The sequence below is a fragment of the Microcaecilia unicolor genome, chromosome 3, assembly GCF_901765095.1.
Source record: "Microcaecilia unicolor chromosome 3, aMicUni1.1, whole genome shotgun sequence".
NCBI classification, from domain to species: domain Eukaryota; kingdom Metazoa; phylum Chordata; class Amphibia; order Gymnophiona; family Siphonopidae; genus Microcaecilia; species Microcaecilia unicolor.
In genome coordinates, this window is record NC_044033.1 from 384,955,677 (window position 1) to 384,983,306 (window position 27,630).

Consider the following 27,630-nt stretch of genomic DNA (forward strand, 5'->3'; position numbering starts at 1 on the left):
CTCGGCTTCAGAACGTTGGAGGTGCGTTTTATTATATAAGATGTTTCAACAAAATAAGAGATATGTTTGACAGAAAATATTTTTATTATTTTGATTTATAAACCACTTGTCCCTGAAACATGATCAAACAACAGAATAATCCATTTGTGTATCTAAAAGGTAAACTTCTACAAAACAGATGAAGATGTGATTCCATGTGCCTCAATGAAAGGACAGTTTGATTCTACTTCCATTTAATTTCAATATATTCCATCATCTTTATAACACCAAGCTTTCCAAGGCAGTGTACAACAACATTTAAGATGAACCCATCAGGATACATGATATCCTCACTGAAATTTCGCCATCTGTATTGTATACAGTGTATTTATTTAGTTTTTAGTGTAGAAAAATGTGCAAAAAATACAGAGTTTAAAATTGATGTTTCTACCAGCTATAATAATTTTTTTAGCTGTTTTAGTGATATTCAATTTTTATTTCATGATATTTATATCTACATATGGGAAGCTTTCAAATAAATTAAAAAGCTGTCCAATAAGTAAAAACAAACTTTTGTCCTCCACCTTTTAAGGCACTGCCTATCCAATTGAAACAGCTTTAGACTTGCTACCGATGCATCAACAATAAAAAAAAAAAACAAAAAAAAAAAACGACAATGTGGATGCAGCAGCTCATATGTTTGCTTAGTTTTGAGCGAACGGGGATGACGGCGACGCTGGGAAGCGGAAACTTAGACGAGCCTAATTGGCTTCCTTGCTTAGAATGGATTAGATAGGCTCACATCCACTCCTGTTTATTAAACCTCCTTGAGCATGACTTCGTTCCATACGTACGCACAACCCTTCCTCCAGCACACGTCATGGTTTCACTTTCTATTATGTCAACTATAAACTGCTTGGATTTTCACAAAGCATGAAAAGAGGAATTACAGCTAGGAAATAGTACAACATGGATACAATAAAGACCTTCTTCGACAACATCTGGGAAAGCCTAACTAAATCCCAGAAGACTGAGGTGAGAAGAAAACATTGAAATTAAAAATACACTTATTTGTATCGCTGCTACTTTTACGAGACTGGACTTTCCCAATACCTGTGAGGGCATAGCCTGGGTAAAAAAGCAAATAACAAACCGGATCAGACACGGCTTTTAATGGATTCCTATAGGTATCCGGTTTTCCCCTTGCTCTGCAGAGCCTTCTGCTGCCGCATTGACTGTGTCGCAATTAAAAGTTACAGAAAAGAACGTCGTGCAGCTGGACTCTTAAAATATATATTTTTCTAACGTCTAAAAGCTCGTTGTAGTTTTTTTCATCATAAGAATATTTAGAACCCAATACAAAAGGCTAATGCATTAATACTTTTAAATTTCGTAAAAACACCCTCTGAAAATTAGCTTGCATTCCGCCTGCACCTCATGCTCCCTGTCCTTCCCCTAGACTGGTTCTGTTGCTTCTCTGCAACAGCTAATGCACACTTACTTAAATATGACGCTTTTTCTACCAGCTCTGCACATTCTGCCACCCTAGTTGACTGTCTCTCACCAAGGCGGTTCTCCTCCAGCCAGCAGGCATAGCATAGATGCCAAAACTATTGATCACTCATCTCAGTTTCTCATGTTCACTGTCACCCTCTCCAATCTCACTCATTCTTTCACTATCCCCTCAGCCCTTCTTGCACACTCTCATAGCCTCAGATCCCCTCCCTCGCTCATTCTCTCATTTCCTAGCCCCATTGCCCACTCCCCAGAATCTTTTTGTAAGTCACTTAATCCTCTATTGCCCCAGATACAAAATAAGTACCTGTAGGTATTATGTAAACCGCGTTGATTGTAACCACAGAAAGGCGGTATATCAAGTCCCAGTCCCATGTTTCTACCCGCTTATTCTTACACCCATAGAGAGGACATTTCCAGAAAATGAACTCGCACAATAATTTGCATATGTATTTATGGCTAATACCCAAAAGGTTTACTAAGCAGTATTTATAAAGAGCCAGTACATTATTTAACCTTAGAAAAAGAACTAGTAGAGCACAATATACCAATATACTGAAGCACTTTTGCATTTGGCATCAACAAATTTAGTCTATTACTTGTAGTTCCTTCATTTCTGGTGTGTTGGCAGGTTTTGGAACTCTTCATCATCACTGCCAGCTTTCACAAAGTGCAGGACGTAATCAGTTTTCACTACCAGTTGACACAGGCTTCCACATCAGTCCAATTTGGTGTCTTACCCAAGGCAATCCACATGAAGCAAGAGAAGCCTCGAAGAGGTTCCATCCACATCTGCAAATACTGTATCCAAGTACTGTATAGATTTGCACTCAGTCACAGAATGTGTCACACTCTGCACCCAACCCCTCATAGTAACATAGTATATGATAGCATCAAAACAGGGCATTCACACAATCATGGCAGACTGGTTTCATAATTTTGGTTGCAGCATAGTCACATTCATTGTCAATACTTGATTAAACCAGCGATCCAACGGTGTTGCAAACTGAAAACATTTTACTCGCTATCAACCTTAAAGTGTCTCCCCTCCCCCTCTGAGATACACTCATAGCATGTAATATGAATGTGACAAAAAAAACCAAACAAACAAACAAGGTTGTTCTTGATCTGTCTTTGCTATTCTTGGATCACAGACCATAGAAGTCTGCCCGGCACCGGTCCTACTTCCCAATTCCTAGAGTTTCTGTCAAAGCCCACTCCAGCCTATCCAAATCTGTCTTTCTGTAATCAGGACACAGACTAAAAGTCTGCTCTGTTGTACTGTATTTGGGACACAGACCATAGAAGTGTGCCCAATACTGGCCTTTTTGAGTCAACTTTCCCTTGACTTTCAAGGACATGAAGTACATTGAATGAGTCAGGTCAATATTCAAACCCAGTGGTGCAACATTTAAAAAAATGTGTCTATTCAGCATTGATACTGATAAGTAGCAGTGCTGAATATATATGAAAAGAGGTAATGTTGTAACAGAGCACCAAGGTTTGGAGATGGAGAAAGTATCTATTTAAGCCTATTCTGTAAAAATACATAGGTACTGTACTTATGTGTATTTATAAAATACCAGCATGAATCCTGCAGAAATCACACCTAGATTGAAGGTGCGGACATCATGCAGGTGTAAATGTTAGCACATGCACTGTAATTTATAAAATTTGTGTGTAAATTGCTACCTTGCCCTAACTTCTCCACTGAGCATACCTACTGTGCCCAAAACAGCATTTTAGGCATGAAAATGATTTATAAAATTACCCTCTTTATGTAAGTATGTACAAAATTAAATCACATAACTATATGGACAGTGGCTGAATATCACCTCTTTACCTGAAAAAAAAAAACAACTATCCCAGGTGGGACTTGAACCCACAGTTCCTAGCATAGGAGGCTAGTGCTTTATCCATTAGGCCAGTCAAAAACAGTAAGTGAATTAAAATATATGTGGGATAAACATGGGATGGAAACAAAACTTGGCTGTTGAGCTGTTATGTTGGGCAAGAGTATTTGGGAACTAAGGCCAATGCCAGTTGGACTTCTATGATCTGTGTCCCATAAATGGCAAAAGACAGATGAAGATCAAGTCGAGGAGAAGACATCTTAATGTTGGAATTAGTAAGTTATCCAATAGTATTGCTAACAGTATTTCTAATATATATTGTCTCAAAACTGCATCATAAAGGAATCCTGTTCAGAAGAAATGGATCCTCAGGAGCTTAGCCGAGATTGGATAACAGAGCCGGTAGTGGGAGGCGGGGCTGGTGGTTGGAAGGCGGGGATAGTGCTGGGCAGATTTATACGGTCTGTGCCAGAGCCGATGGTGGGAGGCGGGGATAGTGCTGGGCAGACTTGTACGGTCTGTGCCCTGAAAAAGACAGGTACCAATCAAGGTAAGGTATACACAAAAAAGTGGCACATTTCTTGGGCAGACTGGATGGACCATGCAGGTCTTTTTCTGCCGTCATCTACTATGTTACTATGTTATATATAACTGCGTATAGTTGTTTGGCATCTTGACAAATTGCCAAACAGTGTTTAAGTATGAATGACTATAACCTACACAGAGTGGCGTGTGTGGCTGTGGCTGCCTTGTTGGGCAGATCGGATGGACTGTGCAGGTCTTTGTCTTCATTTACTGTGTTACTTTGTGTTACCTTATAGTTATGTGGAGCACCCTCGTTCTACCCCACCAGTATCTGGTTTGTGCTAGAGTATTTAGAGGGAATTTTGGGTGGCATTGTCCATAGCATGGCACTGAAAATTTGTGACTAGAGGATCTATACACTTAACAGTGACTGCTAAACGCAAAAGTCCCTTTGAATATTGACCTGTCTGTGTTAATCACTTTTACAAAATCATTCTTCTCCTGTTTCAGGTCTTCTCTAAGGGAGTGGAATCTGCTCCTGAGACGGTGCACATAGCAGAGGTATGTCTCACTAGAATTTTCATCACAAAATTTCTTGAGCATAGTAGGGAATTTGCCTTGGGGCAAGAAAGATTTTAAAGCTGGAAGAATTGGAAGGAGTTTTGTAATTTCAGGAAAAAAAACCCACTTTTCCATATTAAATATCCAGAAATTCCCAGTGTTCATTTAAGAACTTGGTCCAGAAATACTGTAGTTGTAAATTTTCAGGAGACTGCTGTTAATGTCCACCTCAATGGCCTGATTGTATAACAGGATACCTATATAAGAAGTCCAGAATATAGTAATTATTTATGCCCTTTCCACTTTTGGGCACCCACAGTTATACCAGGTCTGTGGCTAGTATAACTGCAGATGTATAAATGTAAGGCACATCGATGGTGGTTTACGCTAGTGATCCTCTAATAGAATCTGGTTGGGCTATCATGGCACAGTTTTGGGGTGCCTAAAAAGAAGTACCCATAGTGGCTGCATATTGCTGTTATGTAAATAGTTTTGCTGCTGCACCCTCCCTCTGCCCCTCCACTGTGGGGTAATTTTATAAAGCATTTTCTATTTGTATGTGCCATTAGGAAATGCTGCTTTGATTTTTACTATTTAATACAGAGGATTCCCGAACTCTCAGTGAGAGCGGAATTTAGTGAGTGTCAGTTCCAGGTACTATTTCATGTGTATTTTACAGCAGCAGGCACATTTCTCTGGTCAGGTGGATACGCCTACCTGTTTAAAGTGTAACTCTTTCTTTCAAGCCTTTTGGACATGTCCCAAATTAAAAATGTTTCAGGGGTTTTGTCTTTCACTATTTGGAAAAGATCACAGGTCTGTGACTTCCCCTATCCGCAGTACCAGCGAGGGTGGAGGTGAGGAGAAATCCAAATGACCAAGGCAAACAAGGAGAGCATCTAAGAGTTTATTAGTCGAAAAGATACTGATACAAAGACCCTACATGGTCCGTGTTTCGGCTCAAAGCCTTCGTCAGGGGTCATAGCAGTGCAAGTGTAGTCAGCTTCACAGAGTATATAGCTATGGGAAAATACCCTGAAAGCACCGGAATGATATGTGCTACGACATAACTATGAATCCCTGCAAATCCAAGGGAGGGGCAGTTGCTTTTTCATTTGTAAAGTGGGATTGATTTTTAAAAATAACTAAGCATCTAGGTCAGTGAGTTATCACCCTTGTACTGGAGCTGGTGAAACCCTTTTCATGTCCTAATGCTGTTGGAGAGGCAGTCCGTGGGGTCCTCCTTGCAGAGGAAAAAGTTATTTTTAGATACCTGAGAGGCCTATATACAATTTTCATCTCCAAGAGCATGTAGCTTAGTTCTCAATGCATTTTAAGGTTACTGGCTCAGGAAGGAGGGAATAGACCCTTTCCAGACTAATGTTATCCATAAGGTTGTTGTTTTTTTACATCCCAGCAGTGTTGAAGCTGGGAAGGAGAGTAAGAGTCCCCTTGTCCTCCCTTTTACCAATTAGTATTGGATATTTCTTTGGTGGGAAGAAGGTTGGAAAGGGATTGGAATATGGGAGGGTAGGGTGAGAAATAAAGAACAAAAATGTAATATTGTATAATTCTTTATTCCTGATGGTTGCTCCTCGAGTTACTTGGTTCTAGTACTGTTATTTTTAAAAATATTTTGGTGCTCATTTGTACCATGGCAGTTATAAACTTAACATAAAAATGACCCTTATGTATACGCGATGACAAGAATGCACATATTTTTTGTGACCCAGGTTTCAGTGGGTTTTGGTTGAAGCATACAAACATTTACACCTGCTCCCAAGCAGTCATAATATCTTCATCTTCATTTAAGCTACTGTTTTTGCAGGATTTGCAGTCATATTTGGTAGTCACATGGGCACCTATCTCTCTTTATAAAATTATTTATTTATTTATTGCATTTGTATCCCACATTTTCCCACCTTTTTGCAGGCTCAATGTGGCTTACAATATATCATGAATAATGGAGATATGTAAGAAATAAACATTTAGTATTATAGAAGGATCTTGGGTAACATGATAATGTTAAAGCATGATATTAATATAACAAGCAGACAGTAAAGACAATTCTGGGTATGTGTGAAGGAGTTCATATTTGTTGGTCTTTGTGGTATGTCTTGTTAAAGAGATGGGTCTTCAATAGTTTGCGGAAGTTGGTTAGTTCATGGGTCGATTTTAAGTTATGTGGTAGTGCATTCCAGAAATTAGCTGCAAATAGGTGCTCTTTGGGACTTCATTACCCTCCACATGAATAGTGACAGAGTGGTTAGACTTTTTTTCAGCTCACCACAGAGGCTCCAATGCTCAAAAGTTGTCGTTAAATACCAAGTTCGTCTATATCCACAGTTGAATGTATCAATTTTGAAATAGTGATCGACGCTCAAAGGAAATCGCATGCAAACGAGATGCGGAAAAATTCTGCAAGTGGCTCAATAGGGAAGGTGCGCTTGCACATGCACGGAACAGTAAGCCTACTCATGCCCAGGAAAGAAAAAAGGCGACAACCACATTGTAAGCAAGTGTCCAGTGATGTCACATAGAGTTTTTATACATCTGCAATTAGGAAGGGGAACATATGCAATGGGGAGTTAAGGGGGAGAGCTCCTTAATTCCTCCAGTAAAGATCAGTCCCAAATGAACACTTTTCAAAACATAGACATGTGTAAATCCTGATGTTCAGGTATTGGAAAATACACATGTATTTCCTTTGTGAAATGGGGAAGACCCAGGTAGATTTTGGTTCTACCCTAGACACTCCAAAATCATGCCCCCTTGCAATCTACAGATAGTACTGTTATCTGCATGTGAATACCGACTTTCTGAAATCAGGTTATACACTTATAAATGCTGGTATTTACATATGCATATTCCACGGATTCTATAAACAGCGACTAAAGTTGCATACGCAAATCAGTGCGCTTAGCTGATTTGCGCATGCAATTTAATTACTTAACAAGCTAATCAGCACTGATAACTGGCCACTAGCAAGCAATTATTGGCACTAATTGGCACAAATTAGAATTTACACACGCAGCTTTCTAAGCATATTCTTTAAAATAGTGCAAGTAAATTCTAATGCGCAGATCACAAAAGGGGTCAGGGGCATGGGCGGGTTGTGGGCGTTCCTGAAAATTATACGCACTGTTATAGAATATGCTCGATCCACGCCTACGTTACGTGCGGGTATTTACACCAGGTTTTAGTTGGCATAATTGGCTGCGCTAACATTTTAGTTGCGGGTTGGCTGCTACACGTATTCTATAAACTGCGCCTAACTTAGATGTGGTTTACAGAATAGCACTAAGCGTGTGGTTTTTTTTAAGTGCAATTTATGGAATCTAGTCCATTGTGAATAGGGCTTCTTAGATAAGGGCCTGTGTTGTGTAACTGTTTATTTTATAAAATACATGGGTATATTGCAGAGCCTCCTCTGTTCCACCCAGATGGTGCTCCCAGAACCGCATACATATAGATTGCTTATAAGGAGCCATACTCCCTTCATGTGCCTGTTTTTTTACATTCTAGGTGGTCCTGTAGTTCTATAAAGGCACTGCTCTGCGTGTAAAATGGGCATTAGAGAGTCATTTTATAAAGGGTTTTGTTTGAGTTCATTGCTAAGGCTGGAGTGGACAGTTTTTTGATATCTACCTTGCATAAGTTCTTGTTACAGTTCTCTCTACATCGAGAGTTGTCAAATGTAACTTCAAGGTGGTATGAGGATTTACATCAGTCACCTGCTACTCTGAAGCTTCTGCCCTTACTTAAGAGAATCCCCACTGTTATTATAAATGAGGATTATAGGGCGTGTCAATTTCGTATTATACATAGGGCTTACCGAACTCAGGCACAACTTTTTAAAATGGGGAGGGTGGAATTCCCTCTCTGTCAGAAATGAAATGTACCACAGAAGTTCATTCCTTTTATCATGCTTTCTGGTCTTGCCAGCAGATACACGCCTTTTGGAGGGCTATTATTACATATTTAGAAGATGTTCTCCATTCGCCTATTTCAGTTTCCCCAATGGGCTTTTTTGTAGATTATTATGAAGCTTTTGTGTGGCAGAGGAAGGGGAACCAACAATTTTTTCAGAAACTGGAGTCGTAGGTAAAAAGGTCATCTTGACCTGGTGAAATAAATTTCACTCACTAATGCTGCTGGAGAAAACTGTAGCCAGATCATCTCCAAAGCAACCAAAGCTTTTCTGTTGGTGTGGTACCATTATGTACAATACTTTTCCCCCACAGGCCAGCAGCGGGATATTGAACACTCATTAAGAGGTTGCGGAGAGTGTCTTTTTTTGTGGAGGGGATGGGAGAAGTAGTTCAAGCAGTTTTGAGTTATCTTGATGTAGAAGGGTCATAAGAGTCCAGGCCCTCTGCAGCTTAATTTATTATTTGATGGGTATTTCTCTGTTATGGGTTTGGGGATGGGGGAGGTTGAGTAATCTAAAACCTTATGATCACTGTTCTTGTTTGTCATTGTGACAAAACAGTGGGTTTTAAGCCTGCAAACTGTATTGATTATTTCTTGAAGTGTATTTCTCTAGTTTGGCTATCAGGTGGTGCATGTTTATGTTTAAAGCTGTTACAGAGAAATGATTGTTCCTTCTTTAGTTAGCACACAGAGAAGTTAACCTGCAGTGATGTAGCTAGCTACTTTTAAAACATGTTGTTCTGGGTTTCTAATTGGCCCAGGAGCTCAATTTCAGTTAGGATGTACTGGCCTTTTCTCCAGTCTTAGCCAGGGAGAAGAGAGAGAAAGATCTCTTTGCTGAGGCCCTGTGAACAGTTATATTTAATAACTTGTGAGCAGCTATATGTCCTGAACTCCCCAGGTACAATTTAGATAATATGTGTTATAATTGATCCATATTCAGTTACTTGTTACTGTTTGCTGATTACACCTTTTCTGTTCATTGTTCTCATTTTTCATGACACTAAACATTTTTTAGTCTATTGCCTCTGCTTGTCTGGACTGACTAAGAATCCTGGTGGTTTGTGTGTTGGGTCTGTGAATGCTTTCTAGGAACTGTAGGACCACTGGGAGTGTGGCCCCAGTAACCTAGAAATCACTGGGGAATACCTTGATAGCAGGAGACTCACCCAGAGGTGGTTGGGACCCAGTCAGTGGGAGGAGGGTGCTAGTGTAGAGCACAAGCGGCAGGTGCAGGCGGACCTGAGCTGTGCCTGGGTATAGACCCTCTAAGTAGCCGCGGGGTAGCCCCAGTTGGGTGGCTAGGCATTCTGTGACAGTCATCAACAAAAAAAGATTTAAAGATAAAGGGTTTTGTTTGTATATGGTCACATGTATGGTGCCCCTTTTCAAGAAAGTGTGTGCTGTACCAGTAGGTATACCGGGGGGGGGGGGGGTGGGGGGGAGTGGTTGGGGTGCAACATAAGCAGAGTTTTCAGAGGTACACATGGATTAGAAAGTACTTTAGTCAACGTGTGTAGTTGCAGACTTCGTGTGCAAATATTTATACCAGCTCACATGCAGGTCTAAATGTCTAAGACTACATTGAAAGCACAGTTTCCACCATTTATTTATTATTTATTTTATTTTATTACATTTGTATCCCCCATTTTCCCACCTTTTTGCGGGCTCAGTGTGGCTTACAATACATTATGAATAATGGAAATACAATTTGTTAGAATTTGGTTATGGATTACATTGTGAAGAGTTATACGAGACAAAATCAAATGTCGTTAAGGAATGTAGCAATGGAAAAGAACAGTGAAACATTGGAAGGAAACAACGGGAAACTAAAGGGCAATATATAATAACAAGAAAACATATGGTATACATTCCTCTGTGGGTAAAGGTATGAGTGTGTTGAGATTTCGGGGGATGAGAATTCAGAAGTGGATGTATTGATGCATTACTGAACAGTGAGTGTGGACTTTATGTGTTTTGGTTCTTTCCGTAGATTTTAGCAAAAAGATGTGTCTTCAATAATTTGCGGAAGGTGGTTTGTTCGTAGATCGTTTTCAGGTTGCGCGGCAGTGTGTTCCAGAACTGCGTGCTCATGTAAGAAAAGGTTGACGCGTGCAGCGCTTTGTATTTCAAGCCCTTGCAGTTAGGGAAGTGGAGGTTGAGGAAAGTTCGGGATGATCTTTTAGCATTTCTGGGTGGTAAGTCTATTAACTCAGACATGTAGGCTGGGGCTTCGCCGTGAATGATTTTGTGGACTAATGTGCATACTTTAAAAGTAATGCGTTCCTTGAGTGGGAGCCAGTGTAGTTTCTCTCGTAAGGGTTTTGCACTTTCATATTTTGGTTTTCCGAAGATGAGTCTGGCTGCTGTATTCTGGGCTGTGTGCTAGCATTTGATAAAGGCACAAAGGCACCTGCATTTTTAGAGAATGGTGCTTAACTAAGTACCTGCACAGCCTCTTAATCTAGTCACCCTGTTACAAGCTTTATAAAATTACACCTCTTATGGGGTTGCAATCACCCACCTTAACTAAGTGAAAAAATCAGACATAATGCAGCAGCATATGAAAATAGAAAACTTCACCTGAAAGTCAGTGTCATATATTCAATTTTTGCATGAAATGAGATAGACATGTATTTCAGTACTCTGCTGTAAGACCTTCTTCAATCCCAGACTGTTGCTTTGATATTTCACTATGTTACTGATGTATCATCAAATTTAATTTTTTTTATAAGTATCATATTACTTCATGTCTCATTTTGGCTGACATCAAGCACATGTACAGCACTTTTGCTTTCAGGTGATGAAAGAAAGGATTTGGGTGTAGGTGTGCTTTTAATAGCATTTTTGTGTTTCACCAAAAAGCCAGGAAGGGGCACCAGCAGACAAACACACACCAGGTCAGCCTTGACTTGTGCCAAGGTAGTAGAGAAATTAGATTACCATGGGAATCTCATATAGAATACCTCAAAGGCAGAACATAATTTACCCACTTAATTTTGACTATGCCCCCTTAATCTAGCTCCAAACTCATTCAGGGACATCACAATTCGGGCATTCAGAGTCCAAGATGTGCTATATTTTACATGAGGCCTGGCCAGACCTGTTCTAGTGACCACACAGCATTGTCATGTTTTCAAGGATATCCTCAGTGATTATGGATGAAATTTAATTTGCATATAATGAGGCTCCAGTGTATGGACATTCTGGAAAGCAGACTTGCTACGGGATCACCCAGACAGGTTGAAATATAGGACTAACTACAGGTACTCTCTGTAACACTGGTTGCCAATGTTTTCGGTCTCGTGGCTGCTGTTAAGGACAACGTGAATCATTTTCTATTATAAAACAGACAGCACTGATCAGGCAATAATTCCCTATCTGCAAGAACTAAGGGCCCTTTACCCTGAAAGAGCCCACAAATACCATTAGACTGAGTTCAAGGAGGGAGATTTTCTGACAAACCTGTCTTGATGTATTCTGGTTTCTGCAGCACTAAATTCAAATGCAAGAAGCAGGGCTGAAAATACCACAGCACCTTGGGATAAAGGTTCAAAAGCCAGGACAGGTCAAAATCTTTTTTTTTTTTTCAAATTAGGTCTCTTTGCAACTCCGATGCTACTAACTGACAATAAATGCCCTGCCCAAAGGGGATTACTGCTAAAGTGGTATAAAATATGCAATTTGTATTTAAAAGAAAGATCAGGATACAAACTTATGAAATTAGTTGACTCTTGGGAGTTAACACTCTGTGCTTCAACCAGTCAGATTGCTTAGAATTGTATAATTCACCTTATAATTGTAGTTACTTTCTTTCTCTTTGTTTTTATTTATTTAAAGGAATATTCTGATGCTTCGGACACATTGCAGACACAAAATGAAGAACATTCCATGAAGGACAGTAAGTGCCAAATTATTATTTTCTTGATTGCCAGATAAGCACATGGGCACAGCTATGTCATCCTTGTGCTATAAATACTACAACCTTTCAAACAGCATAAATTACAGTATCTTTTGATATTTTGAACTAATAAAAAATGTCGACCATTTAGAGTACTTGAAAGAACTCAAGCCCAATATCAAGAAGACTACTTCACAACAATTTACATGTGGTCTCTGTGTTATGGTGCTGTCTAGTTCATTTAATTTGTGAAGGAAAAGTCTCTGTAAGTCCCCAGTCACCGTTTCAATTTTTGCGACTCCAGGGGCTCCAATTCTTCATTGGCTGAAAAACCTCCACGTAAATCAAAGTAGAAAGCACTACCATTTAGAGTACAGATTATATTTTGAGAGCAGTTTTTAAAGTGTTTTACGTGTTTAAACATCTTTACCCATGTAAAACGATTTGAAAATTTCCCATCCTCAGTGCAGAGTATATGTTTAACTTACAAGAAGAAAGGAATTCCAAGGGGTTGTGTTTTCCCCACAGACCTAACCTCCAAATACAGCTGATGCAGAGTCTGTGGCTACTTTTGAATATGTGGACTTTTCTGGGGAAACTTGATGGGGGGGAGAAAGAGGAAGGAAAAAGGAGAGTGTCTGCCTTTAAAAAGGAACTTAAGTCCTATAGGACAGAGTATCCCTGGATAATCAGAAAATTTCTCCCTTTGTCACTATTCTCAAGAGTATTCATGTCTCTAAAATTTACGATTACATCACAAACTTCTCTGAGAGCCACTTATCTCCCAACTGTACATTTAACAAAATCAGACTGTCAGCTCTTCCCTATCCACCCTCCATGTGCAGGAAGGTCACAGCACTAAACCATAAGCATGTGCTAAAAAATAACAAGCTTCTTTCTTCATTCAAGTATTAGAATACCAACACACATGCGCATAAATGCCAAAAATCTGCTTAAGCAATGTTCTTGAAAATATATGCATATCTCTGCTTTCATACCCCCCAATTTACAAAGCCGCATGGTAAAGCCGAATGGGCTTTGTCAGCATTAGCGGAATGGCAGCTTTTACCACGGCTTTGTAAACGGGGGGGGGGGGGGGGGGGGGGGGTAGTGTCAGCTCCACCTGCTGGTAGGAAGGGTGTCATCCTTCCTACCAGCAGGTGGAGGTAGAAAAAACTGAATACACAAGCCTCTCTTCCCACATTTCAGACATCTCATCCACAGCAGACACACCTTGCACCCTTCTGTTTTACAAACCTCACATGTATCACCCCCCCTCCACCCATTACTCCAAAACCCTGGCCCCCCACACATTTCTACCCCTGATATCCATCTACATACACTCTGCCTCAAATACCCATAAGTTTTCATACGTGCCTTGCCCCCCCCCCCCCCCAAAAAAAAAAAAAGATTTTCTCAGTTCCCCCTCCTTCTCCCCACAGCCCCACTACCCAGGGCCCATTCAGTCCTAACTGTGCCACTGTTTATAACCAGGTCAATATTGAGCCAGCAGAGGTCAGTGTTTCTTTAAATGCTCGCTTCTGGTGGCAAAATTGAACCTGGCTATTCAGTTCTGGACCACTAAATATCAAGGTCATTGGCATGCCTGGAATTTATGTGAGTACAGCTGATACTCAGTGCTGTACCTGCAAAGCTAACCTGGGCAAAGTTAGGACTGTCTGTGGAGCTCAGAGTGCCTGCTTAGCTATGTGAACACCGGCACTGAGAATCGCTGATGCCTGCAAAACTCCTGGCTCCTCCCTGACTCTGCCCACAGACCGCTCCGACACTAAGAGAGTGCTGCAGTGGTCAGAGCCAATCTTCAGTGGCTCTGTCCACTTAAGTTCTGTTTAATATTTTTCCCAGCCCACCCAGCGTGGCTTAAGCAGGCAGGACCGTCTCCTGTCCACTTAAGTGCTGCTAAATATCGACCCCCAACATTTATATTCCACTGGTCCAGTTTACAATACAACAATAATATGAACATAAAATAAACAGCCATAACAAAGAAAAATAAACAGCCCTAACAACGAATAATAAAACAGTAACAAAACAAACAAGATATATAACAAAAATCGAAACTATCAATATAACAGTATACACATATTTAAAATGAAACAACATGCCAGTTCTAGAACATCTAAAAAGTGTAAGAACATCTGTGGGTGGGAGAGAACTATGGTTTAGGATTTAATTACTCACCTTTCCAAATTAAAAATTATAATCCAGGTGCAGTAGGTAGGTCCATGCCCAAATTTTGCACCTGAAGCAGTGGAGGGTGAATTGACTTGCACAAGATCACAAGGAATGCCAGTGGAAAAAGTGGGATTTAAATGGGTTCTTGGTTGGGGATTTCTTTGACATTATATGAGTATACAGTATATCTGATGCAACTGTAAAATACCCTCGATTGTTACTATTAAGTGATGTTAACTTACACCTAGAGGATGGTTTAAATTGTAACACTATTGATTGTCTATCTTTTTTAGATGATTCATCTTTTATTCTTTCAACTTCTTCTAGAGGTAAAATTGATGCAACCACTTTCTGGGAACATATGAAACCATATCTAACATGTAATGACACTCATCCTGCCTCCTCCCTGGTTAAATCAAACAGTAATACTTATGTTTTAGATTCTTTAGTATCTTTTCTATTAAATACTTCTCTAGAATAAGTAAGAAATGATGGTTTTCTTGATAATTTGAAAGTTATGAAACAAGAGTGTCACCAGCTGGAACATGCTTGGCGAAAATCAGGTGATGAACTTATTCAAAAGAAATGAAAAGTAGTGTTCACACACTAATAAATATCAGATAAAATTAGCTAAATAAATCTATTATTATTATAATTTAATAGGTTTGGAGCACACTGATGAAACATTTGACAGCTTGTCCGTTCTCTATTGTTTCCAATGTTGTTCATCCATCAGCAATAGATCTTGCTTCTAGGGCCGCCGAGGGGTGGGGCAATATTTTCTGGGCCCGGCCTCCAAGGAAGGCCCAGCACTAAAATCAAGGCCCCCCACATACCTTTCAAAACAGCAGTTCTTCACCGGCAGCCAGCAACTGATACACACTGCTCATGCCAGCCGCACAGCCTTCCCTGTGATGTAACTTCCTGTTTCTGCATAGGCAGGAACATGCCAGAGGGAAGGCTGTGGGGCCAATGGGAGCAGTGTGTATCAGTCACTGGCTGATCGTGCTCACTGCCAGTGAAGAACTGCTGTTTTAAAAGGTAATTTTTTTTCAGAAGCTCAATTAATAAACTGCCCCAGCCAGCCAGTTGGGGGATGAGTGTGTGTGTGTGTGTAGGGGGGGTGCGGTGGCAGGCACCTTAACATTGTTTGCCCTAGGTCCTGCTTTGTCTCTCAGGGGCCCTGCTTGCTTGCTTCCTACTTTTCTAACAAAATTAAGGTGCTATTTCAGTCTTTTCATCAGATATCAAGTAATGCTCAGTATTGTGGAGGAAATAAATGCGAAATGGAATTGCATGATATTCCAGCTGATAGATGCTGGTCATCTTTTTCAGCAGTTTCCGATTCTGATATTGTTTTAATAGTCAACTTCTTTCTAAAACACGCTGCCCATTAGATGAATGTCAGATGCATATCTATGTTCTGAACCTCCTGAGAATTTACTTGATTAACTTATATAAGGGTCCTTTTACTAAGCTGTGGCAAAAGGTGTTTTTGATGCGCGCTGAACCCCCTTTTACCGCAGAGGTGTTTTTTTTTTTTTTTTAAGAAATGGCCATGCGGCCATTTTTGGGGGAGCACATACCGCCACCCATTGAGGTGGAGGTAAGGGCTCCTGTGCTAACCCAGCAGTAACCGGGCAGCGTGCGGCACTGCCCAATTACTGCTGGGTAAACACCAACGGCACATGCTGGGGTGGGAATTACTGCCGGGCTGCTGCGGTAGCCTGGCGGTACTTCCAGCTTAGCGAGGAGTAAGCCCACGTTGGGCTTACCGCTGCTTAGTAAAAGACTCCCACGATGAATTTTATTTTAAATTATGGCTAGTTTTCTCTGTTGCTTGGAGATATTTTGTTAACTCCCATCCTGAAAGCATCAGGATTTGAATTTTCTCAGCCATCTAGTTTTAGACCGGTTGCCAATATCCCCTTTTTGACAAAACTTATTGAGTTTTCCATGGCCTCTCAACTTTTTTTTTTAATTATTAATTCAAATATATTGTTACCATCTCAAAATGGTTTTAGGAATTTTCACAGCACCGAAACAATATTGATTGCATTGACATAAGATGTTAAGAATCCAGTTCCCCAGGTTCTCAGCCCACTAACTATTAGTCTATTCCTCTACTTCCACTTAAACCTTGGTTTCCCTGGTCCTCAAGCCATGGAAATACTTTTAAAACAAATAGGAGGAAATATTTTTTCACTCAAAGAATAGTTAAGCTCTGGAGCTCGTTTAACAGTGGTTGGTGTATCTGGGTTTAAAAATGTTTTGGACAAGCTCCTGGAGGAGGAAGTCCATAGTCTGTTATTGAGATGGACATGAGGAAGCCACTGCTTGCCCTGCTACTAATTGGGTTTCTGCCAGGTACTTGTGACCTGGATTGGCCACTGCTGGAAGCAGGATACGGGGCTAGATGGACTATTGGTCTGACCCAGTATGGCTAGTCTTATGTTCAAGCCCCTCCTCCACTGTGTTCTTTAGACTACGGTGTTGTGTGCCACTGGAAGTTATTGGTTGTCACACCCAATGTTTTTCTTTCTTCTAATAACAGACTGCATAAATCAAAGTCAGTACATAAACATTAATCATTTTTTTTGTTTGTTTGTGTACAGCTTGTATGGAAGTCATTACTCTACAAGTTTGTGTTACTGGGCAGACTTTTAATTCAGAACAACAGTTCCTAAACCAAGTAGCCGAATGCCTTCAGGGTTGTGGAATCCACCTCCAGAGAGAAGTTTACAACCATGAATCCGATGAACCGCTACTGCTTTTCTGCCCTGTTGTCTCACGTGCTGGGACCGATATCCACCATGCACTGGAGAATATTTCAAGTAGGTAGAGTTGCATTCCCTTGGGCCTGTTAATTCCCTGATGTTTAGAGTAATTGCTGGGAGAGTGAATCTTATGTATGCTGGACCTCTGGGAGCTATGCTTCCTTCTTCCCAAGCATTTTAGTTTATTGAAGCTCAACCCACCCCAGCTCAGCAAAATTCCAAAGGAAGACACCGCATCTGCCCGCCTAGTGATTTAAAATGTCATATATGGCCCTTCTCTTGAAATGTTTGGCAGCCTGTGGCATTTAAGAAGGTCTGTACTGTATTAGGGTTACAGACCACAGGGAGAGTGGTTGGGTAGGCCTGGTCCTCATGGGGAGCTCTAAGGGTATACAAAGCAAGATATGTGGGTACATTTTATGGTATAGCAAGCATATTTTGCAGGGCCACATAATCAAAAATGTATAGTGGAAGGCCTGTTTTTTTTTAGTATGGCATATAAAGAGTACTATAGGTGCAATTCTCAACTATTCAGGTAGGTGCAGAGTCCATAGGTACTTCTCTCACACCCTTTGCACTGACTTGCACCTCCATTTTCTGTAGATATTTTATCCCTGAAATACACCACACATAGGTAAGCATTCTATAAGAATGTGTCTCCTTTTAGGCATCACATACTGCTAGGGCAGTATTAACCCTTTGGTTTTTCCTAGGCAACAGGGAACACTAGGCCCCCTCTGCAGCAATGTGACCTCATCAACATGCATACATTGGAAAGGTTAAATTGTCGTGTTGAGTTGTTGGCATGTTTACATTGTGACATCATCATGTGTACATAACTTACCCTAGGAACTGCTGAAGCTGTTGCATCAAGGAATGAGAAAGGTAGATGTTGCAGGTGCCAAGGGTGGCCAACCCAAAGTCCACCATCCATCTTCCCACTGTATCCCTATCCATTCTGTCCATCATCTCCCCTTGCTATGTCCTTATTCCCCCGCCCCCCTCAACATGTCCAGCATCACCCCTCTATGTTCTTATCCATCCTGTATATCTAGCATCACTTCTCAGTGACCTTATCACCCCTCCCCATTTCCAGATTCACCCTTCACTCTTCCCTTCCTCCTGTGTGCCCCCTAGGATCCAGCATCTCTCTTCCTTCCTATCCTTCTTCCCCAGGGTCACCATCTCTTCTTCTCTCTTTTCTCATTCCTGCCCTCCCCCACAGGGTCCAGCATCTCTCTCCTCTCTCTTCCCTTCCTCCTGTCCCCTCCCCAGGAGTCCAGCATGTATCCCTCTCTCTCTCTTCCTTCCTTCCTCCCCACCCCATGGATCCAGCATCTCCTTCTCTTCCCCTTGCCTTCCCACACCGGTCCCAGCATCTGTTGCCCCCTCCCCCCACTGTCCTGAGGTCTTTTTCTCTCTATCGTGTCCCCCAGACAGTCCTTTAAACCTTCCTCCCCTCTTAAACATCCTGCCCCATTGGAAACAAAGTTGCATCAGAGGGAAGGTCCTGGCTGGCTAGAGGCAGTATATATGTAGTACTGCCGGCTGCAAAGGCAAAACAAGTGTAAAGGACCCTTCTGGAGGGAGAGGGCTGAGATGAAGAGATACCAGGTCCAGAGGAGGGCAAAGAAGAAATGCCATGTCCAGGGGGAAAGGGAAACTGATACCAGGTCCAGGACTGCTCTTGGAGGCAGAAATTGTTTTAAATATAGGGCTGAATTAAAGGCATCGCACCGAGCCCCATAAACTTAATGGGCCCTAGCTATGTGCCTAGTTTGCCTATGTTTTAATTCAGCCCTGGATGCCGTGCAGTGAGAGTCTATTGTATAAAAAAGGAATCTGGATGTCCAGGTACTGCTATAGAATACTAGCATAACCCAGCATTTATGCAGCTGCGGTTACACCACCATAGACCTGGGTGTAAATGCGGGCACATAACTGCAGCAAGGGCGTGCATAAATCAGTGGCGTAGCCAAGGGTGGGCCTAGGTGGGCTCGAGCCCACCCACCTTGGACTCGGGCCCACCCAGTAGCAGTACACCTATGGTGTGGCTGGCAGGGATCCCCAAGCCCCACCAGCCGAAAACTCCCAACAACTGTCCCTCCTACTTACCTTGTAAATAGCAGATCTTCACCTGCAGTGAGCAGTGACTGATACATACTGCTTACACTGGCCCCACAGCCTTCCCTCTGATGTATTCCCACTTATGTGGAAACAGAACGTTGCATCAGAGGGAAGACTGTGGGGCCAACATGAGCAGTGTGTATTAATTGATGCTCGCTGCCAGTGAAAATCTGCTATTTAAAAGGTATGCGGGAGAGGGGGGATGTTTGAGAAACCCTATGGCATGCAGGTGAGAGAGGAGGAGACCAAATCACTTGTGGGACAAGGTGGAGTTCTTCTGCCCACCCATCTTGGGCCCAGGCCCACCCAAAATTGGGTGTCTGGCTACGCCCCTGGCGTAACTTACTGTATTCTGTAAGTAGAAACACCACTCATGGCGCTTCCGTGCTCCACCCTTTGCTTTTATGTGCTATGCCACTTAGTGCGTCATTGTAATATAGTGCTTAGTCACCCTGTGCCACTGAACATGCCTGAGTGTACACTTAGCTGCAGAAGTGACAGTGTTCTGTATATTTACAGGCACGAGTACCATGTAAATGTGGGCACTGAGATATTTAATTTCCCTTCACATTTTGAAAATGCAAATCCATGCACCTTGTTGCATCCTCCGAGCTAACCCCACTAACATTTCCTCAGGTAAAAGCAGATGCTTTGTTGATTTCCACTCCCCCCACCACCCCCCATGTTCTTTACCTGAAGAACGAGTATTCAGTTTTCAGCTGGGTACATCGTTTTTGAAAATGCCCCTCATTGAACAATTTTATAAAGCATTTTCCATATGTAAAACCTGTTTTACACGTGGGTAATGACTTGTTTTTAAAACTGTGTGTAAGTGTGTGCACACACATATATGCTGACTTCTTGTAAATTGTGAGAAGGTATTGCTGGAGGCCCGTTTTGGGTGGAGCACAGGTGATATCAGGTGCATGCATATTTTATAACATACATGTAACGTTCATGTAAACATAAATTTGGCACTGCAGATATGCATGTGTTAATGTGTATTTATTTTGTAAGTATACTGTAAATAAGTTAATAGTATGTGAAAATTTGATTTACCTTGCATTATACTTCAGAATAATGTGCATAAACTCAATTTACGAACATTAGCGTGCTTTAACATATTTGTTAGCGATAAAGTTTGAAACTAACCAAATTAAGGTTCAAAAATCTGGAAAATTGTATAACTGCCCAAAAATGAATGGAAAGGTCTCTGTGCACAACATCCCTGTTGTATAACTTTGTGCAGGACTATTGTGTACTACTGGAGGTTATTCCGGCAACCTGGTTTACAAAGGCACATACATATGTATAAAGGTAGCAGTGTATAGCTTGATAACCATCTCACTGTGTAGCAACTGATACCATGGACCAATGAAGGATTTAAGATGACAGTGTCAGTTATTATACTGATTAAGCTCTTCATCTGATGTTCCCATTATGATAATTTAAATGAATTGGATTGTGCCTGTATAAAGTTGGCATAAAGGGCCAGATTCTGTAAAAAAAAAATCTGTGCTAAGCACAATTCCATAAAAGGCCCCCCCAGACTGAGTCCTTTAATAGAATAAGGACTAGTACAGATTCCTGTGCCCAGCTTTGGACACAAGGATTTACAGCTGCTGAAACTTGGTGTAACTCCTGGCGAACAAGTTGGGCACTGGTATTCTGTAACACTGCATCTAAATTTTTGGAATCTCTTCCCCCCCCCCCCCGCCAATGGCTGCACTCATTTTGGGGTTGCAAGTGAGACCATTTAGGTGTGCAGTGTTATAGAATGTGCACGTTAAGTCAAAACTAGTGCCAATTAAGATGTCTACGCATTTGCCATGAGCCTCACTTTTGAGCCACCTGTATAGAATCCAGGGGAAAATGTGCACATTTGAAAAAAAAAAGTTTTATATTGCCCCCCCCCCCCCCCCCCCCCCCCCCCGGGTAATGTTCTGCTGACAAAGATCCCTACCTGGGTAGGGTAGGCTAGGCATTCAAAACAGGATTGGATACTGTTTTCTTTTAGAAGAGAGTGTGATTTCAGTTTCAATGTAACCAAGATGGGTAAAGAATAGAAAGGAGGTTTGGATTTTGGATTCTTCATTAAGACCAAAGTATTTCTTGTTTCTTCATTACTCTTACCTTGCATCAAAACATAGAAACAATAGTCCACAACTTAAAGGGAAGTTCATTATCAGAGAGGTGCAAGGGAATTGGGTATTATTTACCTTTTCTAGAAAACTATTCCTCCTCTGACCCCTCCCCTCCCCTGTTGGTAATGGCTTTGTTTGCTTTTGTTTTGTATTACATAGGTCACCGGAAGGTTGTGTTGGTTGTGATGCATCATGCCCCGAATCCTAACCTGATGCTGTACACAGCCAGCCAGAGTCAGACCCAGCACAGTTCCCTTGTCAGTGTAGTGGACTGCCGCTTTTCCCAGGGATCAGGTCTGTACAGCTGCCAGATGAACACAACCGCAGTGACGTCGGTGGCTTCCAGTATAGAGCAGCTGGTACTGCTCAGCAAGGAGACATGTGTGAATTAGGAATTTAGCACAACTTGCGCAGAAATCCAGGACACTTCACTCTGAACTGTGTGGGCAGGGATCAGCAGGCCCGTTCATCTGAGCTATACTGTGGGAAAGCTGAATTTTAGGCATTGTAGTACAAAGTAAAATAAGAAACTACCGTTTATAGAGTTCATCTCCATGAGTCGGTCGACTTTTGACCAAGTAAATGAGAGAAACTTCCAAACATAAAGAATTGATATTTCAGACTTTGGAGTTGGGTATATAAAATACTTCAAAATTGTGACTGAAAAGTTTGTCTTAGATTTTATTTGTCTCCTGTTAGCTTGAGTTTTCTTTGTTCATGTTTTAGTTGTAGCAGGACATGCTTACAGGTTTTCACACATGCACACAAGTCTATCCATGAACCAGGAAAGCAGACGAGTGTGTGGTCTGTACTTTACGATGGCTGTTAAAGAGGCCACGCATAGCGCTGAGGAAAGGCTTGTGATCCCCCTACCTGCGCAGTTATACATGCTACTTTGTGTGGGGAGTTTAAGATAATTTTTATTTATTAGGATTTATTTACCACCTTTTTGAAATACTTCACAAAATCAAAGTGTATGTGGAAATCCTAGCTCTGCCTACATTTTGCACTCCTAGAAAGTTTCTCTGCTGTGTGCATAAAATTACATACAAAATGTATTTTTCAACTAAATATTTTTAGCTTACTAGCTTATCTGAATTATCATATACAACCAAAATGGCAAGTTGTATTTTAAAATATTCCCAGTGAATTTTACAATTAGATATTTGACTATCAGGCTTATTTTCGAAAGAGAAGGGCGCCCATCTTTCGAAGATGGGTGTCCTCACAGGGTCACCCAAATCAACATAATTGAAAGCTGATTTTGGGCGTCCTCAATTGCTTTCTGTTGCGGGGATGACCAAAGTTCCCGGGGGCGTGTCGGAAGCATAGCAAAGGCGGGACTGGGGCGTGCTTAACACATGGGCGTCCTAGGCCAATAATGGAAAAAAGAAGGGCGTCCCTGACGAACACTTGGATGACTTTACTTGGTCCTTTTTTTTTTTTACGACCAAGCCACAAAAATGTGCCCTAAATGACTAGATGACCACTGGAGGGAAGCGGGGATGACCTCCCCCTACTCCCCCAGTGGTCACTAACACCCTCCCACCCTAAAAAAAAAAAAAAAATTTTCCAGCCTCTATGCCAGCCTCAAATATCATACCCAGCTCCATGACAGTAGTATGCAGGTCCCTGGAGCAGTTTTAGTGGGTACTGCAGTGCACTTCAGACAGGCGGACCCAGGCCCAACCCCCCTACCTGTTACACTTGTGGTGGTAAATGTGAGCCCTCCAAAACCACCACAAACCCACTGTACCCACATCTAGGTGCCCCCCTTCATCCCTAAGGGCTATGGTAGTGGTGTAGAGTTGTGAGGAGTGGGTTTTTTTTGGGGGGGGGGGAGTTGGGGGGCTCAGCACACAAGGTAAGGGAGCTATGCACCTGAGAGCTTTTTCTGAAGTCCACTGCAGTGCCCCCTAGGGTGCCCTGGCATGTGAGGGGGACCAGTGCACTATGAATAATGGCTCCTCCCACGACCAAATAGCTTCGATTTCCATTATCGCCGAAAATCGGGGACGACCATCTCTAAGGTCAACCTAAATGTTGAGATTTGTGCGTCCCTGACCGTATCGAATGAAAGATGGACGCCCATCTTGTTTCGATAATACGGGTTTCCCCGCCCCTCAGGAAAACATGGGTGCCCCGTTCGATTATGCCCCTCCACGTGGAGGAAAAGACTTCAGTTTCAATCAGTGACAGCACTAATAGCTACTGGATTACTGCCATCATAAGTCTGAAAAACCTCCACCTTCCTTTATTGTCTTATCTTTTTTTATAAAATTATATTGGATTCTAATCTATCCACATATTATCTTAATAGCTTTAAAGCACAGTGGTAACATACCTTTTTCATCAGTAAGGTAACTGTTTATTTCTAACTGATTAATACTCTCCCCCCCCCCCCCCCCCCCCCCCCCCATAGTGAAAACCTGGACTCCTAGATCTCAAAATATTTTGAAGTCACTACAGCAGAAATAAACCAAAGAATATTATTTTGTATATGATTGACATTCACCAGTCGGACCCAGATGCCCTAAGACATTTTTTTTTAACTCCCATCCCAAAACTTCCTGATAGTTGTAGTTCTTTCTTAGTAGAAAACAAGACTCCTTCAGTTGGAGGTTAAAATCTTAGCAGATCTGACCTTAAATCAAGTGGAAATCCTTGGCAAGCCCTTTAACAAAAAAGTTCCACACTCAAAAAATACACAATAAATGGCACATTTTGAGATTGTCTATGGTCTATTTATTTAGCTTAGTTTGGTCCCTACCATTAGACAGCGGAGTGCAATTAATACTATAGTTAGTATGTTAAGGTAGATGTGGATCTCAGGAATTGTCAGCACAGTGTTTGATTCCTCAGTGTTACAAAAGCTTAGCAGTGTGAATTATCTGGTTTGATGTCGGAATGTGTTGCAGAAGCTTTGTTTCCAGTCATGTTTCAAACTGTGGCATCAGGCAGTTCTGTAAAGACAGACAACAGCATGTTAAAGTAACTTAAATGTATCATAAGCTAGAATAATTTACTTGTGATGTTTTGGCAAACTAACGGTCATGTGGAATTTTGAATGTTGGCTTCCTTTGGATGGGATCATTGTTATGAAGTCCCACTCTATAGGTACTTTTTATCCATGGCAGTTTTATAAGCCTGTCCTAGTGACTTAAGAAACAGTCTAGTCCACAACCGAGGCAAAACAGATCTGTAGATTCAGTACAGTAAGAAAAACAAGATGGATCCCAAATGAAGGTCACACACCAAAGGGTTGTTTAACACAAGAGACCTGACGTTGCCACATTAGTGTGTTCTCCTTTTGCATCTTCTGAAACTTATGTTTGGGAAGCTTTGCTCCATAGGCTTTGACTAAGTTCCAAAGAGAAAGCATGTGCATACTTCCACTTTAAAGTCTGAAACATACCACAGGCCCGAAGTACGTGTGGACTTTTTACACCTTTTTGTATGAGTAGATTTTGGCATCGGCTTTGAAGAACAATCTACACAATTTGTGCACTGCTTCCAAGGTGAATGATAAATTATATTAAGATGGCACATTCCTACATTAGTAGGAGATAGTGCGCCTGTTTAATATGAAAAAAAAAAGAAAGAAAACCAGCCTTTCCCTAATGGCCAAGAATTTCCAGGTGGTGCACATCCACTGCAAGCCTGTGTAAAAATACAACTTACACGACTCCCTTCTTATAGTTCTTCAAAGCCTCCTCTACGATGAGCTCTGTAAACTTGGGGTCCTCAACTGGAATGTCTCCTGGGATTGTGAAAGTAATAGGCTCAGAATCAAAGAGCTGCACTGTCACAGTAGTGTCGGACACGCCCTCGTCTGTCTTTGTCTTGGAAAGAAGTATCTAACAAAAAAAAAACAAAAAACATACAGCTAAGTCTTCCTGAGACTTTACTCAGACAGAACGTCATATAGTACTAATTGGAACAAAAATGTAGAAAAATACCCAGAATAAAACTATATAAACATAGTAGATGACGGCAGAAAAAGACCTGCACGGTCCATCCAGTCTGCCCAAGAAGATAAATTCATATGTTCTACTTTTTTATTTGTACTGTCCTCTTCAGTGCACAGACCGTATAAGTCTGGCCAGCACTATCCCCGCCTCCCAACTACCAGTCCCGCCTCCCACCACCAGCTCTGGCACAGACCATATAAGTCTGCCCAGCACTATCCCTGCCTCCCAACTGATCAACGACATGTAGGGTCTATCCCTGTCTCAGTGTGATTGGAGCACAGTAGAAGAAAAGGAGCTTTGATGGTATTGTTTCATCATGACTAGTCAGCAGTTCCTTCTGTACTACTGCCTGCTCTCAAGCTCTGCAAAGTCTGCAGCTGTCATGCACTTACCTTCCAGGAGCCAGACCCTAAATAGAAGGCAAGCTCAGGCGTCTTCCTGCCCTACGAGGTTACCTGATTGGTAGCCTGGCCACCTAATGGTGGGAAAATGTGGGATACAAATGCAATCAATTTATTTATTTGTTTACTGCATCCCACATTTTCCCACCCTTAGGTAGGTTCAATGTGGCTTAAATAGTACAAGAGAGACGATTGCAAAATTTCAGTCTTAAATGATCATTTGTACCATAGAATGCATTTACATGACAGACAAGAAGAATAGGTGGCATTTGCGGGAATGAGAAGTGCATCGTAGTTTTTCATTTATGAGGTTTCGTGTAATTTTTTCCTGGTTGAGAGGTTATGACGATATGGAGCTCCGAGTGCCATGTTATATAATAATAAACAGTATTTTTCTATACTGTCTCAACCCTTAGCTCTAAACAGTTTACAGTTTAGAATAAAAAGGTTGCTCATACCTAAATTACATTTAAGATCAAATACATTCTTTAAAAAAATAGAAATTTACTCAATAGTTTATTACTAAATTGAATCCATGAGAGCACAAACAGAATCAAAAACCTATTGAGAATGTTTGAAATTACCAAGTTCTCCTTTTACCGAGCTTTGGTAATGATTCTGAGCGCAGCAAATGCGACAAAGCCCTTTCATTCCTATGGGCTTTGTTGTATTTGCCGCACGGGAATCAGTACCGCGGCTTTTTAAAAGGAGTCACAAGTTTTCAGTAGGAATCGCAAATAATCCTGTTGTAGTCTAATTCCATCTGGCAAGGAATTCCACAAACTTGGAATTGCTACACGGAAAGTTTATTTCAAGAAGATACTAAGCAAGTAAAAGAAACACCACATTTAGGCACCTTATTGAATGGCACATAGCTGGAATATTGGCATTTGTGTGTCTATCTGTCCACATACATGCATATTATTTAAATTTCAGAAAATTATTGAAGACCACCATGTTCAAAAAGGTATACCTTCCAGACAACCTAATCTTAATTTTTCCTGTTTTCAGCAAAATCCATGGACCTTATTATCTTGTATTACCCTGTACTATCTCCATACGCTTAATAACCTACTGTTACATTGTTCATTTATACTTTCTGAACTGTAGCCTACCCTATGGTTATGTGTAAGCCACACTGAGCCTACAACTAGTGGGAAAATGTGGGGTATAAATGTATTAAATAAATAAATAAATATGCCAGTATTCTAGTCATTTGTGGGACTTTTTGGTGCCTACGTATTGTCACCCTCCTTACAGAGTTACCCCAGGAGTTAATTTTATAAAGACTTTTACTAGTGTGATTGCTGTTTTATGTGTATAAGAGGCCTTTTATTTAAAAAAAAAACACAAAAGAAACAAAATTTACAAGTAAGCATAATGACAATTAGGCAGGTACTTATACGCGATCCAGGTGTTAAGCATATTTAGGGTACAGCAGAGGCAGATTCAGCTCAGTACGTGCATACATTATAAACAGTGTTGCCCAAGTTACTCTGTAAAAGTAATGTGTTACACTTAGTAGTTTAATAAAATAATGTTACTCTGAAAAATAACATATTACAGTTACTAGTTACTTGTTTAATAAAAGTTACCATGACTATAAAAAGTAATGAGACATATTACTCGGTTGTGGAAAAAGTAATGATTAGAGTTATTTCATTCTTACAATGGAACAATTTAGACTACTGGTGCAGGCATTACTGCTTCCACAACTTGATCATTGAAATATTGTTTATATAGGCTC

General features: G+C 41.2%; 2 protein-coding genes across 5 annotated transcripts in view; one reads left to right on the forward strand and one right to left on the reverse strand.

Moving 5' to 3' along the window:
* The first annotated feature begins 853 nt into the window (after positions 1-853).
* On the forward strand, positions 854-22,745 carry LOC115467022. 3 transcript variants are annotated; one of them, XM_030198666.1, is made up of 7 exons: positions 854-1,014; positions 2,126-2,305; positions 4,383-4,433; positions 12,207-12,267; positions 14,757-14,792; positions 17,079-17,297; positions 21,671-22,745. In XM_030198666.1, exons 1-7 carry the CDS (start codon positions 949-951, stop codon positions 21,901-21,903), a joined length of 846 nt encoding a protein of 281 aa, XP_030054526.1. In that variant the 5' UTR covers positions 854-948; the 3' UTR covers positions 21,904-22,745. The 3 variants fall into 3 exon arrangements, with proteins under 3 accessions (XP_030054526.1, XP_030054527.1, XP_030054528.1); XM_030198667.1 differs by lacking the exon at positions 14,757-14,792; XM_030198668.1 differs by lacking the exon at positions 2,126-2,305.
* Positions 22,746-24,233: 1,488 nt separating this feature from the next.
* The window catches only part of CLU (clusterin), a 43,604-nt gene continuing 40,207 nt past the window's right edge, over positions 24,234-27,630 (reverse strand). For both annotated transcript variants that reach the window (XM_030198664.1, XM_030198665.1), the window contains exons 8-9: positions 25,193-25,368; positions 24,234-24,474 (exon numbers count right to left, since the gene is read on the reverse strand). In XM_030198664.1, coding sequence (XP_030054524.1) covers positions 24,465-24,474; positions 25,193-25,368 — 186 coding nt within the window. In that variant the 3' untranslated portion in view covers positions 24,234-24,464. The remainder of the gene's footprint in view (positions 24,475-25,192; positions 25,369-27,630) is intronic.